The sequence below is a fragment of the Neovison vison genome, chromosome 10 (genome assembly GCF_020171115.1).
Source record: "Neovison vison isolate M4711 chromosome 10, ASM_NN_V1, whole genome shotgun sequence".
Classification (NCBI taxonomy): domain Eukaryota; kingdom Metazoa; phylum Chordata; class Mammalia; order Carnivora; family Mustelidae; genus Neogale; species Neogale vison.
In genome coordinates, this window is record NC_058100.1 from 39,447,479 (window position 1) to 39,463,089 (window position 15,611).

Here is a 15,611-nt window from a genome sequence, read left to right on the forward strand (position 1 = left end):
CAAGTCTCAGGAGAACTAGGATACTGGAAAATCTGAATTAAATAGGCAACCGAGACAGAATTCATAAAATAGAGTAAAAGTATGAATGGGGAAAAAAGGGGAAATTCTTACACTCCTCCTAGGAGGCTGATCTGTGCCATAATCATCCAAACAACAACAACAAAAATCCCTGAGCTGAGCTAATATTAAACACTCCTCTGTCGTCTCCTTGTTACATTCTCCCACACCCAAGTTGCATATATAATACCACTACAGGGAAATCTCTGCTCAAACTATATATAGAGAGTGGCGAAAAGCAGAGTCCATCAATTTTTCTAGGATTACTTTTAGGAACAGGCCAAAATACTGACACCCCCCCCAATACATATAAATACATAACATTTTTAAACATGTATTTTAGTATGGGAGGCCAAAGAGACTTCAAGCATGCCTCCACTGCAAACTCTTCATCTCAAGAAATGTTAATTTACACCAGAAAAGATTTTTGAATAAATTTGACGAATGTACAAAATCATATAAGGATATCATATCCAAATCTCAGCTTATCTTCAAGTTTCAGGGTGATATAAGTCTGTTCCGGAATCCTTACATCATTCACAAAAGTCTACAAAGAGAGAAAAAGGTGTTAGGTTATACATGGAGTTATTAATTGTTGTTACATTTCAGACAAAACAAATACTCAAACCTTATACTTAAAAACACATGCAATATGGTGGCTAACACGGCTTGTGTACTATAAGATGTATGAACGCATCTTCTAGGCTGATAAGTGACTTCTTACCACACCCTTAATCAATATCGTAACACCCCAAAAACCAGGCTACAGCGCCTTAGCCTACCGTGTGCCACCAAGACAAAGTTAGGCACCTAAAAATGATGCTAAGAAAAGCTCCTAATTTGAAGCTGCCAAAAATAAATAAATAAAGAGAAATACTTAACTCTTGATATATCATCAGGGTTCACTAAACTCAATTTTAGCTTTTTTGGACAATTTTAACCATGATGCTTGATATTTCATTACTTTCATTATTAGAATTCTCCCAAAGAACAAAAAGAGAATTTACTTCAAAAAAATGTAATAAAACTCGTATTTTCTATTTTACAATTGCCAGATGAATCCTTGAGACCTTTCCACGACTCTAAGATGTATTATGGGATCTCACTAACCTTATTTTTCCTGTTTCTTGAAACATTCTGCTATTTCATCAACCCATCATCATTTTATCACTACTCATCAGTGATTTCTAACTGTCAAAATGTCAAAAATGACCAAAATAATAAGAAAACAGGAGAATGGCATGGCCTAGAACACTGCTATCCAACAGAAATACGCGACACATATACTCTTAAGTTATCCACTAGGCACATTAAAAAGGTAAATAGAAAGGGTGAAATTAATTTTAACACTGTATTTTAATCCCAACCATATATCCAAAATAGTGCCATTTCAACAAATAATCAATCTAAAAACCAACAAAATATCTCATGTTCTTTTTTCTGTCTTTCTGACTGGTCCCTTCGTGTGCGTCACTGACTCGCAGCCGCTGCAGTGGGAAGCACAGAACTAGGAGGACGACGCAGTACACGGTCACTGCTGCTGCGACCTTCACAGTCCCTACTGCATTGCCCACAACACAGCACCATCTCTCCAGCAAGATGTGACACATCTGGAGACACTATCTTTGTTCTTCTCTTTTACAAGCTAATAAAGAGCACCATTGAGGATTCAGGATTTCTTGCTTAACATCCATAAAGGCAGAGAGAAGAAAATAGGAAGATATTTCACAATTCTAAGTTGAACACAAAGAGACAACAGAGCTCTAGACTATGTAACAGTAATAGAACTAGTAATAATGTAGCAAAATATCAGACCACGAATCTTCAGATAAACATTAATCCTGGATGAATTTTCTCTAATGCAAGAAGTGGTGAGAGAAGGCTGTTTTCAAGGACAAAAAGGAAAGAGGGTATTTTTCTTTCATTTTTTGATGTTTGTTTTCCAACATTTGATTTAGTTTCTAAGTGGATGAATGCCCAAGGCAGGTATCTCTACAAAGCTAACTAGAAGGGAAGATGATGTAGAAAGAAATAAAATTACTAGTCTTCTGTTAAAAAGTCTAAAACTAAGAAATGTTTTGCAAGATAGCAAACATATTACGGAAGACAGCTATCATCTAAATAAGATTGTAAGCAGTCAAAGCCTTAAAAATAATGCATTCTGATAATACAATGCAAGAAGAACTAGAAATAATGATAATCTGAAAGAGCTAGAAATGTATTGAAATCTGAAACCAACACTTATAAAATGAATATATACCCCAGGTATCCCTGGACAACTGATGAATAATACCTGTTTTGTATATTATGCACCTTTGAAAATCAGGAAAATAAGAAATAAAAATCTGAGTTTGTCAGGATTAATTTTGTATGAAAATTTCAATTGTTTTTCATTATCCTTTTATCCTTCTGCAAATTACTGGTAAAAAGACTAACAGATTCAACTAGACACAGATGGTGATGATTATTTTTCCTGGCACACTAGAAGTTAAAGCCTTAGAATTTGCTAGATTCACAAAACACAGAACACTGTTATACTAATTGCCCAGAATGGAGATATAATAAAAATATCCAAGTTTTTCTCTAATGAGCTGAAACTTGAAAAGTTACTTTTTCTTTTTGAGTTCCATTCTTTAAATCTTCTATTTGATTGGATTTGAGATGGCCAGGACACCCTATTCAAGAAAGCTCCCCCATGGTGAGGAAGGTTTGAAGGATACTGAGTAACATATCGTAAAATATATAAGGAAATTATGTTATTGTGGTCATATACTCAAATTCCTATGCATAACTGACACTTTGTAATATGTCAAGGAGTATCAGTTGCAAATCTGTAGAAAAGTTAGAAGTTATGATCCTAATTCCAAGCACAGACACATGGAGACAGTGGGGTATAGCTAAAACGTGGGACAATCCCTTATTATGATTTATGAGTAATCCTAAAACACAAGCTTCCAACATCCGTCACAGAAAGGCTGAAATGTTAATACAAGGAAAATTCAAAGGCTTCAGACATTTGTAAGTTAATTTCCCAAACGAACATTTTAGAGTGTTTGAAAAGTTACACCTTGAGTTTCCCAAAATGTACTAAGTATAATTACAAAATAGAAGAGCTGAGGAAAATGACAGAAAAGTAAAGAGAAGAATAAAAGAAAACATTAATTCACTGAAGTCTGGTATGCAGAAGACAAGCAATTAGGTTCACTGTGTCAGAGGAATGCCACCACAGCTCTTGGCCACTTTCACTTAAAAATGTCTTAACCTAAAATACCGTTTCTACTCAAAAGGCCTAAGATGGCCAATCAGATCCACGTAAAGCTTAAGACTGCTCGAATCTCTTAATGACGCACCTACTACGTGTCTGACATATATATTAGGTAGGTACTGCCAAAAATCAAGGAACGTAATTTTAACATGCTGGCATTTATGGCAGAAATATTCCCTGAGGTCTAAAAAGGCTTAGGAAGGGGCGCCTGGGTGGCTCAGTGAATTAAAGCCTCTGCCTTTGGCTCGGGTCATGATCCCAGGGTCCTGGGATCGAGCCCCACATTGGGCTCTCTGCGCAGAGAAGCAGGCTCCCCACTTCTTCCTCTCTCTCTCTCTGCCTGCCTCTCTGCCCACTTGTGATCTCTCTGTCAAATAAATAAAATCTTAAAAATAAATAAATAAATAAATAAATGGGCTTAGGAAATAGGAGCCAGACCCAAAGTTTCAGCATACAAAAATCCAAGTGACAATCTCTGAAGGGAAGAAGTCTCCTGACAGTCTAAGACTGTAGAACAAAGAGAGAAAATTCCAAAGAGCAAAAGGAAATAAATAAATAATGACGCATTTTAATAAGTTGAACATGGGGAAAACAGGTTTTGTTTCTTATGTCAACAAACCGGATCACACCTCTGCCTTGCAGGTGGAACAGGTACGGACAACAAGGCACAGAGAAGGAAGTTAACAAACAAGAGCTCTGAGTTCAGAAGCAGAATGCTGGGATTCAAATTCAGGTCTCCCTTAATTACAAATCCCATGTTCTCTCCGTCTCAAGGAAGCCTGGGTGTCCAAGCAAGGCCAGCTCTTCAAACTGCCTCTTCCAAACCACTGACTTACAGAAGCAAAGCAAACTAGATAAGTATCTCTTTAATTCACATACAACCAAACAGCACAGTTGATTGTATAAACCGTTTAACCACTGTGTATTACCTTAATGTTCTGGGAAATCCGAACAGAGTGAGTGGCCAGGGGCACGACCCCCTCAATCACATTGCAAGAAACAAAAGTCACCTCTTTTCCCCGATAGCTTCTCCTCTAGGCCACCTGGTCTGATGCTGACAGTAACCCCAGCGTGAAAAGGGGACGCGGCAGCAGAAGCTGGGACACAGCGAGCTAAGGGCCAGCCTAGCAACAGAAGCCACATGTGCACTGGGATGGGAGTGGGACAGCACAGGCCTTCGTGGCTCTCAGAGGGGCAAGTGCTCGAGTGGAAGAGGCAGGAAGAACTGAAGGCAAACGAGGGTTTTCACAGAAAGAGAGGCTTCAAGGGGCCTGCAGGGAAATGGGCCACGATAACAGCATCAGCTACAAAATCCGTCCGGACTTCCTCAGGCGGAGCAATCTCCTTCCTGGTAGCAGCAACATCAAGTGTGGATCTAGGTCCCTTGGGAGTATATTTTAGGGTAGGACGAAAGGGAGGAGTGAAAGTAGTCAGAGCACAAGTTATTTATAAGTTGGGTTTAGCTGGTAAATGCTTTTAAAAATATATAGCAGTGGCTTCACTGAAAAGTATGTAGGCCACAGGGTGCTAAATTTGTTTTAACTGCTCTTCTTACCATAACACGGTCGCCACCGTGACTACCACTTCCTGAAGGCTGACTATGTGCGGTCTAATCATTTACAGTTAGGAACCCACTGCAGCTTCACAACAACCTGAGCACAGTACCGTTTTGCTGTGAACATTTAAGAATACTGAGGAACAGAAAAATTAGGTAACCTGTGTACGGTTACATCACTGGCATCACTGGTAAGAATTCAAGCTGGACTCATAACCACCACACTTCTGAAATTACTACTTTTAACCCAATGCTCAAATTTCTAGAATTATATGAATTCTAAGAGTAAACAGGCTCTGAGTAATAGTTGCTCGTGGATATGGCGCCCGACAGGTGGGAGTTCACAATTCTGCTCTGGCTTATGTCTTAGGCTGTCATGTGGGGAACAGCACAGCTCGCTGTCATTCGTGCGATGCTCTCCAGCTCCGCACCGGGCACACACTTACTAGTACTGTCACATGTCATCTCCGTAACAACACTACAGAGCAGGAATTATCATCTCATTATTTTAAAGCTAAAGCAAGGGAACGGAATTTTTCATGGAGTCTTCATACTCACAAACTCATTACATCCTCCCACAACTCTGGGAACTAAAAGGAAGATGTACAAGGAAGCTAAACTGCACAGAGAGTATGTGATTTTCCCCAGATTTTCCAGTGGTAAATTACAAACTGAAATTCAAATCCAAGTCTTGATTTCGGGTTCAAAATGCAAATGTTGCTCTCTAGGAGTTATTATCTTTCACAGAACTATTAAGTATAATCAAATTAAGAGAAAAGTCAACCCAGGAAAACTTCTAAGTTAGTATTTCACCTGATTTTTTTGTACCCAACACCAAGTAATTTTTATATTTGATCACAGCATTTTAAAAGAATAAAACACCATGATGAATCCTTACTTATTATTTTCCAAGATAATAATGTAAAGACACCTACGACCACACTGTGATGGAGATGAAAATTTTTAGGCTTAAAACCAGAATGTAACATTTTAGTTAAAATTTAGTTCACATAGGGACACCTGGGTGGCTCAGTTGGTTAAGCAGCTGCCTTCGGCTCAGGTCATGATCCCAGCGTCCTGGGATTGAGTCCCACATCAGGCTCCTTGCTCGGCAGGGAGCTTGCTTCTCCCTCTGCCTCTAGCCTGCCACTCTGTCTGCCTGTGCTTGCGCTCTCTCTCTCTAACAAATAAATAAAAAATCTAAAAAAAAAAAAAATTTAGTCCACATATGCAAGTAGATTAAAATTTTTCTCTATAAATTCCTAGATATAGAAAATAAAGGTAAACTGCATTCAAAAAAGGTTTACCGTGTTCAGGTACTGTGCAGAGCTCTGAGCAAAGGCTCAGGAACCATTCTGGAGCTCGCGATCCAGCACAGTGACAGGTAAGTAGAAGTAGATATAATACAAGGCTGATAAAGCACCCCAAAATGAGATTAAAACAAAAGTTTACAGGTGTGGAGAAGCAAGAAAGTAATTCTGCTAATAGGAGCTGGGAATCAAAACAGCACACTTACCTGTCTCATGTTAAAATGAAAGGCAAACAAGGGTTTTCTACCCACAACGGTAAGAAATGGTTTCTACCCAGGCTGCCTCTCTCTCTGCTTTAATCTGCCCACCAGGTTAATAACATCAGCAAGTTAATATTCCTAAATGATTCTCCTTTGTTCCTTCCCTTCAGGGAGAAGTGGAATTTGGGTTTAAGTACAACTTGTGTAAATGACAAGGTAGATGGAAGAATTATGAGGCTGAAGAAAATCTAACAAATTATTTTGAGAAGGAGATAGCAGGGGAGCTACTGTTCCCCTGGAGGTAAGGCAAGCAAAGCAAGAACCTGCAAAGTGAGTGATATCAAATGTGAGCCATTTCAGTTCAAACCTGAAGTACTGAGACTTAATTCTGTGTGCCATGAGAAACAAACAAAGGCTTGAGAAAAAACTAGCAGAAAAACAAGGTATGTCAAAGACTAAATATCAGTCTTTCAGTAGCAGGCTAATTCAGAATGAGAAAAAAATGTTTCACGGTAATTGCCAAATTTCTGCATATGTTTTTCCATATAATGTTTAATGTATATTTTGAAAAGCAATAGCAGTTTGAAGCAGTTGGGATACATTTAGTTTCTGTTAAATTCACTTTAACAATTTCAAAAGCACAGCTATGGAAAAATGTTGCATTTGGTTATGTTAGCAGAACCATAAGAAAATTGAGAAAAAATAAGAAATTATTCAATACTTTAGCATTCTCTTATTCTATGGCTCCTTATATTCTGATAATGTGGAAAAATCAAATGAAGTATTTCAAAAAAACTCACTGTAGTAACACAAAAATATCTTCGAAGTAGGAATACAAAAAAAAAGCAATAATGAATACTGGTGTTTAAAACACATGCCATATTTTTAAGGTAAATGGACGTGTTTCACGTCCTTTTTACTCTAGTATAGAAAGTTCTCCACCATCTGGCATCAAACCATGTTTTCACCTTTTTTCCTAAGTTACCCTATACTTCTCTGTCTCCCAAGAGTGCTTTTTTCCCTAACTTCCATGGCTTTCCACTATTTTCCCACATATAAATTCAAGCCATCCGGTGAGGTCAACTTTCATCTCAACTCCTTAAAGAAATCTTTTCCAGCCATCATGAATAATAACAACCAACAGCCTTGTGAATTCCTGTATTTACTGCCAATTCAGTTTCTTGAGAATGGGCTAGTTCCATATTCTTCCATATGGTCCCCAAAGTGCTATGTACCTAGTAAACCTTTTAAGAGTAAAATACAAACTAAAGGAAGAGAACACAAACAGGAAATATAATCTGATTTGTCTTTTTACAATATTAAAAAAATATTCAAGTAAGACAAAAAGAAAATCTTAACTTACCCCATTCAGGCTGCCCAAATCTTTCACCAAATGTTCATCTGTAGAGGCGTCATAATTGATTACAGCATGTTGCTTATCCACACTACGAGACTGAAAGGAATTTTTCTGAGTTAGGAAATACAAGAAAATACTAGGATAAATAACAAACACAAAGATTTTTCACTAGATACCTTATATTAATAGGACAATAGATAAATATAGAGAAATACCAAAATGAAAGTGGATTAAATAAGATTTAAACTGTGTTACTATGCAACACAAATTTGGCATCACTCCCCAAGTAGAAAGCAGCCAAGATCTGAGGATTCTTTTCTATGAAATTCACACATTTGACTTTTGAAAGAATTAAAATCAGGTGATTTTGCTGAATGCATCAAATGACAATTTTTTCTTATAATTCAAAACTGTTACATGGAAGTCATGAGAATTACAATTTTATGTTTTATGTATCTTACTGTTTTAAAAAAAAACTACCCTACAGGATTTTCTTCTTTTGATATTGAAGATTACAGTGTAAATTATATAAGGAATCCAAAGACTTAGAGAAAAGGAACACAATGTGATATGTTCTTGAACAAAATTATCCTCACTTAAAACATGGATCCTAAAACTAGAATTCAAGGGGAAGTTCTAAGAGGGACAGAGATAGAAAGTAAAAAAAAAGGAATTAGAATAGCAAAGTGATTACTGAAAATCGGTTTTCAGTCTCTCTTCAAGTACGTAGCACGCACACATGCCTGCGTGCTCCGGAGCTTGGGGAATTGTCTGGAGACAGAAGCACCTGAGAGAGGAACTGTAGACAAGCCTGTGGAAACTTTCACTGAAAGAAAATATCCATGTAGTGACAAGAAGAAACAGTCTGAGAACCACACCAGATCTGAACTCAGTAACACTGAGGGCTACTACGGGAACCTGGGTAAATGAAAAGCAAAGAAAGTATCCCAAATGGGGAGAGACATGACTTCCAGTTTCCAGTCCAACATGAAAAGAGTGTGCAAGTCATCAGTCCCATCCTTACAACAAGAGGAAAGACACACCAATGGAAAATCAAAAACTAATCTTGGTTTTTTCAGAGCACTGAGGTCATAAGGTCAATTAGCACCCTGAAAAGTAGGGAGAGAGGTGAACACAGAGAATCACCACTTCCTGAAAACGGAGACCATGGCTGCAGCCAGCAAGGCAGGAAAACCCAAGGGTAACGTGAGTAACTGTGAGACATGAATGCCAACTCACTCGCAAGATAAAAGCTCCTAGGGGCACAGCCTTGGGGGACACCACTCTCTGAGGAGTTTTCTGAGTTTCACCTCCAGAAGCCCCATAAGAATGTCAGGGTGACGACTGGAGAAAGTCTTCTTGTGTCCCTTTAGTGTGAGGGTCAAAGTAACCATTCTGAAATAGACCCAGAACATTCTGTGGTCTCCAAGGGCCTGTCCTCAAGGAAGACTCTTTTACCATCCCACCAATGTGGGATTTACCAGAGCCTAATTGACATGCTAGAATGGGAAGACTGAACTTCAGTGTCCTCTAGCCTTCCAAAAAAGAGCTGAGATGTATCTGTGAAGGTCATGACCCCACAAAAAGTCTGAGGACTAGTCTAAGCATTATAGTACGCTTCCTCTCCCTCCCAATCTTACCATTACACTCATAGGGGAGATTACAAAGGGAAGCACTGCTAAACTCAGATTATTTAATAAAGGATCTCTAAGGAAACTCAGAAACCACTAGAGAGACGAAAACAAGGACACCAGAGGAAATGTTAACCTCTGATACTTTCAGCTACAGACAACAGTGAACAGAGCCTGACTCCTCGCCCCATCAACAGAACGAGGTCAGCAACTAGTAAAGCAATACCAATGTAAATCCTAGTTGAAATGATCCTTTCCAAATAAATAACACTGAAATGAAAAGCTCCTTCCTCTATTAGTTTCAACTGCATTTTGAAAATGTTGGGGTCATCTGTCTAACATTAGAAACAGTGTTGACTTCAAACGATCTTCCAAAAACACCTACACATTTATCATACATACGATCTTCGCAACACAAACTTTTAAAAGTTGCTTTTGGGTTGGTTTTCTCTGAAACCTCAAGTTCCCTAGGACAGACTGAAGAGCACCTTTCTGTGTCGTAGGGTTAGTGCCACTTCTTTGCAGCTCCCCTGAGAAACCCACTGCTACGGTAACCACTACGAAACATCTGCATTCGATCTAAAAGTTACTTAAACTTCATACCAGTTCCTATTGTCACGTTTTAAGTTATTGCTCTGTTTAATGAAGTACAAAATTCAGTTATTCCAGTGACAAAAGAAGCACATGTAGCACCATCAGGAAAACACTTCCTCATTCCTATGTATTTAATTCGTCTGTGGAATAAAAATCTCTGCCTGTTGTAAGGCAAGTGAGACTGCAGGTCCACAGAGGCTCTTAATGACCTCGAACGAATCATCATAATCTGTGAAAAAAGAAACAGAGAAGGAGCTCAAGTCCTTAGAAATTCAAGGGGAAAAATCTAAGTGAAAGCTGAGAAAAGAAAAATCACACAGGAAAGGGAGTTACTGTTAGCTTTGGAAAACAGGCCAAGAGGCTGCTTCTGGAGTCAGGGAACCGCAGCTATCGAGGGAACGGTCAGCACACAGCAGAGACGAGAAAAGGAGGGTTCAAGGAGTAAACAGTCAGGAGAGGCCACTTAACTAAGTGAACAACTTGCTAGAACCCGGAAAATCCTGAACCTGATATACACCTTGCCCTCAAACTGTGTATGGGGCTGGCTAAGTTCAAGAACACCTCCTGTGGAACGTAGAGCAAACCCAAGACACCTGGAGACAGCAGAGCCCACTGAGTTCAGACGCTGTTGCGAGCCTGGGGGCTGGGAGTGGAGGAGTGAGGATGCTATCTGGGGTCGAGAAAGCATTCTGTTTGTTTACAGTTTATTTATTTAGTAGAGAGAGAGTGCACATGCACATGCGTTAAGCAGGGCTGGGGACAGACAGAATCTTCAATCAGATTCTGGGCTAAGCACGGAGCCCAACGTGGGGCTGATTTCAGGGTTAACTGACTAAGCCACCAGGCGTCTCTGTTTGTTTTGAAATAAAGAGGGTAATAACGTTCTGAGAAGACCAGGCTTATGAACTCAGGGCAAGAGCCATCATCAGTTTAAAACTCACAGAACAAGTTACACAGTTTGTGTAACTCTTTAACAGCCAATGAAAGAAAGCAAATAAAAATTTCTGCATTTAGTTAACTGCTGTTTTCAAGGTGGTGGTATGTTTCAGCACCCATCAGAGAAACTCAGCAGAAAACCAAGATTATAGAGCATAATACATCTAGTGAGTTGTCAAGAAAAACTGAAGGAATAAGGAAGATTCACTACTTACACCTAACCATGTAAGTACTGATTAATCCATTTCCATTTCCAGATAGCAGAGTCACATTTTCTCTAGATTACGCCGCCAGGAGAAGGTATATTACAACTTAATTTTTACAACCCATTTGGACATTTCAATGCAAATCTAATAATTTCTCAAACATATAATTTTAAACCCTGACAAAGGCTGCTAAATTTATCAAGTTTCTGGTTCTAATGGGAAAATCTTAGCCAATTGGGTGTAAACTATGAAGATTGTCATATTTTACCAGTTCTCTTATTCTTGTCACTTTAAGCCTCCAGTAAGAATGCAAGACTCCTAAAGCCCTTCCTCATCACAAGAAAAAAAAATTTTTTTCTGTGTCTCTGTACGGGAACAGATATTAACTGCACTTATTCTGGTGATCACTTTTCAAATATACATAGAGTCAACCACTGTTGTCCACTTGAAACTAATATAATGTTGTAAGTCAATTATATATATCAATTTTTAAAAATGCAGGACTCTCGAGTCACTGGCTCCTTACAGAAAACACCCAGAGGAGTGGAAAGAACACCGTTCCTTGTGATTTTTACTTTCTAGAAAGACTCTTCCCGGGGCCCTGCACTGCACTCTAGAGAATCCACCTCACCCGAAACTCCTCTTCATTCTCAAGCTCTCACAGATGGTTACCTCCTACTTCCTTCCTTTAACTGAAATCTGGCTTTCCCCCTGAGAGCACTATTTCTACTGCATTCCTTTAAAGTGGATGCCATCCTCCTAAATCCGACATTCTGCTGAGTTCAGAGATACAGAATGAATTCATGCGGTTTACTATTACGGCTTTTGGGCCATTACTATCTCCCTTCAAGGAAAAGCCCTTCGCTGTTTTGAAGTCCTGGTTACCCATCTATAGGTGGATACAAGTATACAAGTATTTATACAAGTACAAATAAGTATATATATACACACTATATATTTCTGTACACACACACACACACACCCTTCCTAGATTGCCGCAATCAATCATCCATGGTCATTTTAACTTTTTTCCCCCTTTTTTTGAGTGAACTCTACCTCCAACATGGATTGAACACATGCCCCAAAATCAAAGTCACATGTTCTACCAACTGGACCAGCCAGGCAGCCCTCATTCTAACTTTTTGACAGCAGTTTTGGAATAATGGTTGATAGTCTTCCTTCTCATTCAAATTTACTTCACCATGATTCATTTTAAACATCTATGTTGAGGGGCACCTGGGTGGCTCAGTTGGCTGAAGCTCTGGTTCTTGGTTTCAGCTCAGGTCATGATCTCAGGGTCCATGATCAAGCCCTGCACTGGGGGGTACTGGTCTGTGCTCAGCAGGGAGTCTGCCCGAAGATGGTCTCCCTCTGCCCCTCCCTCCGCTCACACACCCTCTCTCTTTCAAATAAATAAATATAATCTTTAAAAATCTATGTAGACTACCCATATGAAACCCTAGCCTTCCCAACATCCACAACCAAACTCCATACTCTGGTCTTGGCAAACTGCTCCCCCTGCTAGATCTTATGTGAAACGGACTTCTCCCCTGGAATCTCAGCTGTGGTCTTTTTCTTCGTGACTACATTCTCCTGTTCCTCCAGTTCTCTCACTTTTTTATAGTAATTTACTCTTATGTGACCTCAGTGACCTGACTGCTAATTTACCCTTATGTGACCTCAGTGACCTGACTGCAGCAGGTCATCTCATACTCTGACCCCCTTCCTTTTCTGCCAAGCGAGCATCCTCATCCTCCTGAATTTACGTCCCTCCGCAACGCAGCCCCCTGGCTTCCCCGTCCTTCCAGCTCACGACTCCCACCCGCCACCTTCTGCTCAGAGTGCCCTGCTCAGCTTCACATGTTACTTCCTGGCTTCTACTAAATATCTCAATCCAGATGTCCCTTCAGAACCTCAAACTCACTACCTTATTCCCCCCAAAAGTACACCTCCTGAAACTCTCATGCACTCCTATGCCCAAAAGGCTAGGTCTGGGGCTCTTTCTCTCCCATCCACATTAGGTAACTAGAAAGCGCACCCTAACTTTTCAGTCCCTCTCATAGTCTTCTTTTCATTTCAAAGGTTTCTTTCTTCCTCAGAACTTTACCTCGCTTTCTAGACTATTATCATGCCCTAACTGCTTATACCGATTCCGACCTCCAATTTCTGAGCAGCGATATAGATTAACCGTTTAAAGGGCAGGTGCTAGAGTCCAAAAGAACTGGTCGAGACATATGGCAACTGTGTGGCCTTGGTAAAAAGACTAGTATTTGCTTAATCATCTATAAAAAAGACAGACCGTATCTCAGAGGTATCCTTTGTGATGATAAAATGATATAAGGCATGGGAAGCACTTAAAAAAGGCAATATTCTGGGGCACCTGGGTGGCTCAGTGGGTTGGGGCCTCTGCCTTCGGCTCAGTTCATGGTCCCAGAGTCCTGGGATCGAGTCCTGCATAAGGCTCTCTGCTCAGCGGGAAGCCTGCTTCCTCCTCTCTCTCTGCCTGCCTCTCTGCCTGCTTGTGATCTCTGTCAAATAAAGAAATAAAATCTTAAAAAATAAAATAAAAGGGTAATATTCCCCTGTATAAAAACTCCTCAAGGTACTTACTGGCTAAGACAAAATATATAGTCTTTCATCTAGCACACAAGGCCTTCCAAGATGGGTTCTTTTCTAAAATCCCAGTCTTAATCTCTCAAAAAGTTTGCCTTCATCTCCTATATATAAATCACAAGGGACTATTTTATTTATAAATCATAAGGGATACTGAATGCCATGCTATCTTTAATACCATGCACTCAATCACATTCAAAACCTTCCAGAAACCATTTACTCATCTTTCAAGATTATTCAGCTCAAGCCATCTCCTCCATGAAGTCTTCCCAGATTTTTCATCTCCACATTTCCTTGCAGGTAGGACTGATCAATCTGTCTGCTGTGCAGCCCACATCAGACATATCACGGTTCCGTGCCGTAGTGTCTGGACTGGTTTACATGCGTATCTCCTGTTACCAGCAATAAGCTGTCAAGGACAGGGAGACCCTACCTGTACACACATTGATCCCTTGGTAGCCAGCATGGGGCCAAGTGTACTGTAGATGCTTAGCATAGGTTTGTTACAAAGGAAATACATGCTCTTTAGCCTAAGAGAAGTACTCAACTTACAAAGTTCAGACCAGATTTTAAGAAACCTACAAACTGAGTGGCTTAAAACAAAAGAACCACAACAAAACAAAAAAAAATTGGATCTCAAACAAGATAATTATAAAATCAGAAAATTCTGGAAAGTAAGAGTATTAAAATGAAGCAGTAAAATGTTATATTTAAGAAATACTTCCTTTTCTACAAAAAAACAAACAACGGAAAGCCTGATATCAAATAAGTCAAAACATAAAAAACAATTCTAGGCCAGGCATAGTGAAAAGCTAATTTTAACCAAAACTAACACATGATATGGTACAAATGACTACCTGCTACATGTCACATATGCTTTGGGTATGAAATGGCTATTTTTTAACATTATTATTACCTCTTATATTACTTCTTCTTCCTACTAAAACACAGACATACATGGATACATAGGCTAAAAAAAAACAAAAACAAAAACAAACCCTAAAGAGAAAAAAAAGACTGCCACTGTGTGTGATCACTGTTTTAAAACCTTTTAAGAAGACCCTATGGCGGGGCGCCTGGGTGGCTCAGTGTGTTGAGCCGCTGCCTTCGGCTCAGGTCATGATCTCAGGATTCTGGGATCGAGTCCTGCATCGGGCTCTCTGCTCAGCGGGGAGCCTGCTTCCTCCTCTCTCTCTCTGCCTGACTCTCTGCCTACTTGTGATCTCTCTCTGTCAAATAAATAAATAAAATCTTAAAATAAATAAATAAATAAATAAAAGACCCTATGGCTGACTCTTTAAAAGCTCAAATGCTTTTCTACAATCAGGGCAATTAATACACAGTGACTTATCTTTGCTGTGTGTCTCCAAAAGACAGATGAAAATAAGTTACCTATGATATTCAAAACATATTCCATTATCCTCCTGGGGACTGTTCTTACACCACTGTGAAAGTTAAAATAGTAAAATTTTAAGTAAAATATAATTGTTACAGTTTGTCTTATGCACCAAGAGGGAAAAAAAAATATGTTTCAGTTAGTAGATGGTATTTCTTAAAACACAGCAAAATTCAATTATTTAGTGCAATTATTAGCAAGCTTTTCAAAATGCAACTCCGTTTGTATTTGGTAGTATCCCACATATTGCAACAAAAGTTTGAACATGTTTACTAGCAGGAGAAGTAAGTTAGCAAACCAGTTTTAGGTCATATTAGTGCAGTAGCAGCTTAGTGGTGGAAGAGAAAAATCATGTGATTTTGAGCCAGTATTACCAAGACTCTGATGCCAGCCTCCATGACTTAATGGTTATGTGATACTGGCCCTGTGACTAAGTCTTTCTGAATCTTAATTTTACCGTCTGTAAAATAGGGATGACCTCTCAGGAGACT

At 39.3% G+C, this 15,611-nt stretch overlaps 1 protein-coding gene across 10 annotated transcripts in view; it reads right to left on the minus strand.

Moving 5' to 3' along the window:
* The window catches only part of CEP170 (centrosomal protein 170), a 126,468-nt gene that overhangs the window by 69,043 nt on the left and 41,814 nt on the right, over positions 1-15,611 (minus strand). For all 10 annotated transcript variants that reach the window (XM_044267034.1, XM_044267033.1, XM_044267032.1 and 7 more), the window contains exons 3-4: positions 7,751-7,840; positions 526-604 (exon numbers count right to left, since the gene is read on the minus strand). In XM_044267034.1, coding sequence (XP_044122969.1) covers positions 526-604; positions 7,751-7,840 — 169 coding nt within the window. The remainder of the gene's footprint in view (positions 1-525; positions 605-7,750; positions 7,841-15,611) is intronic.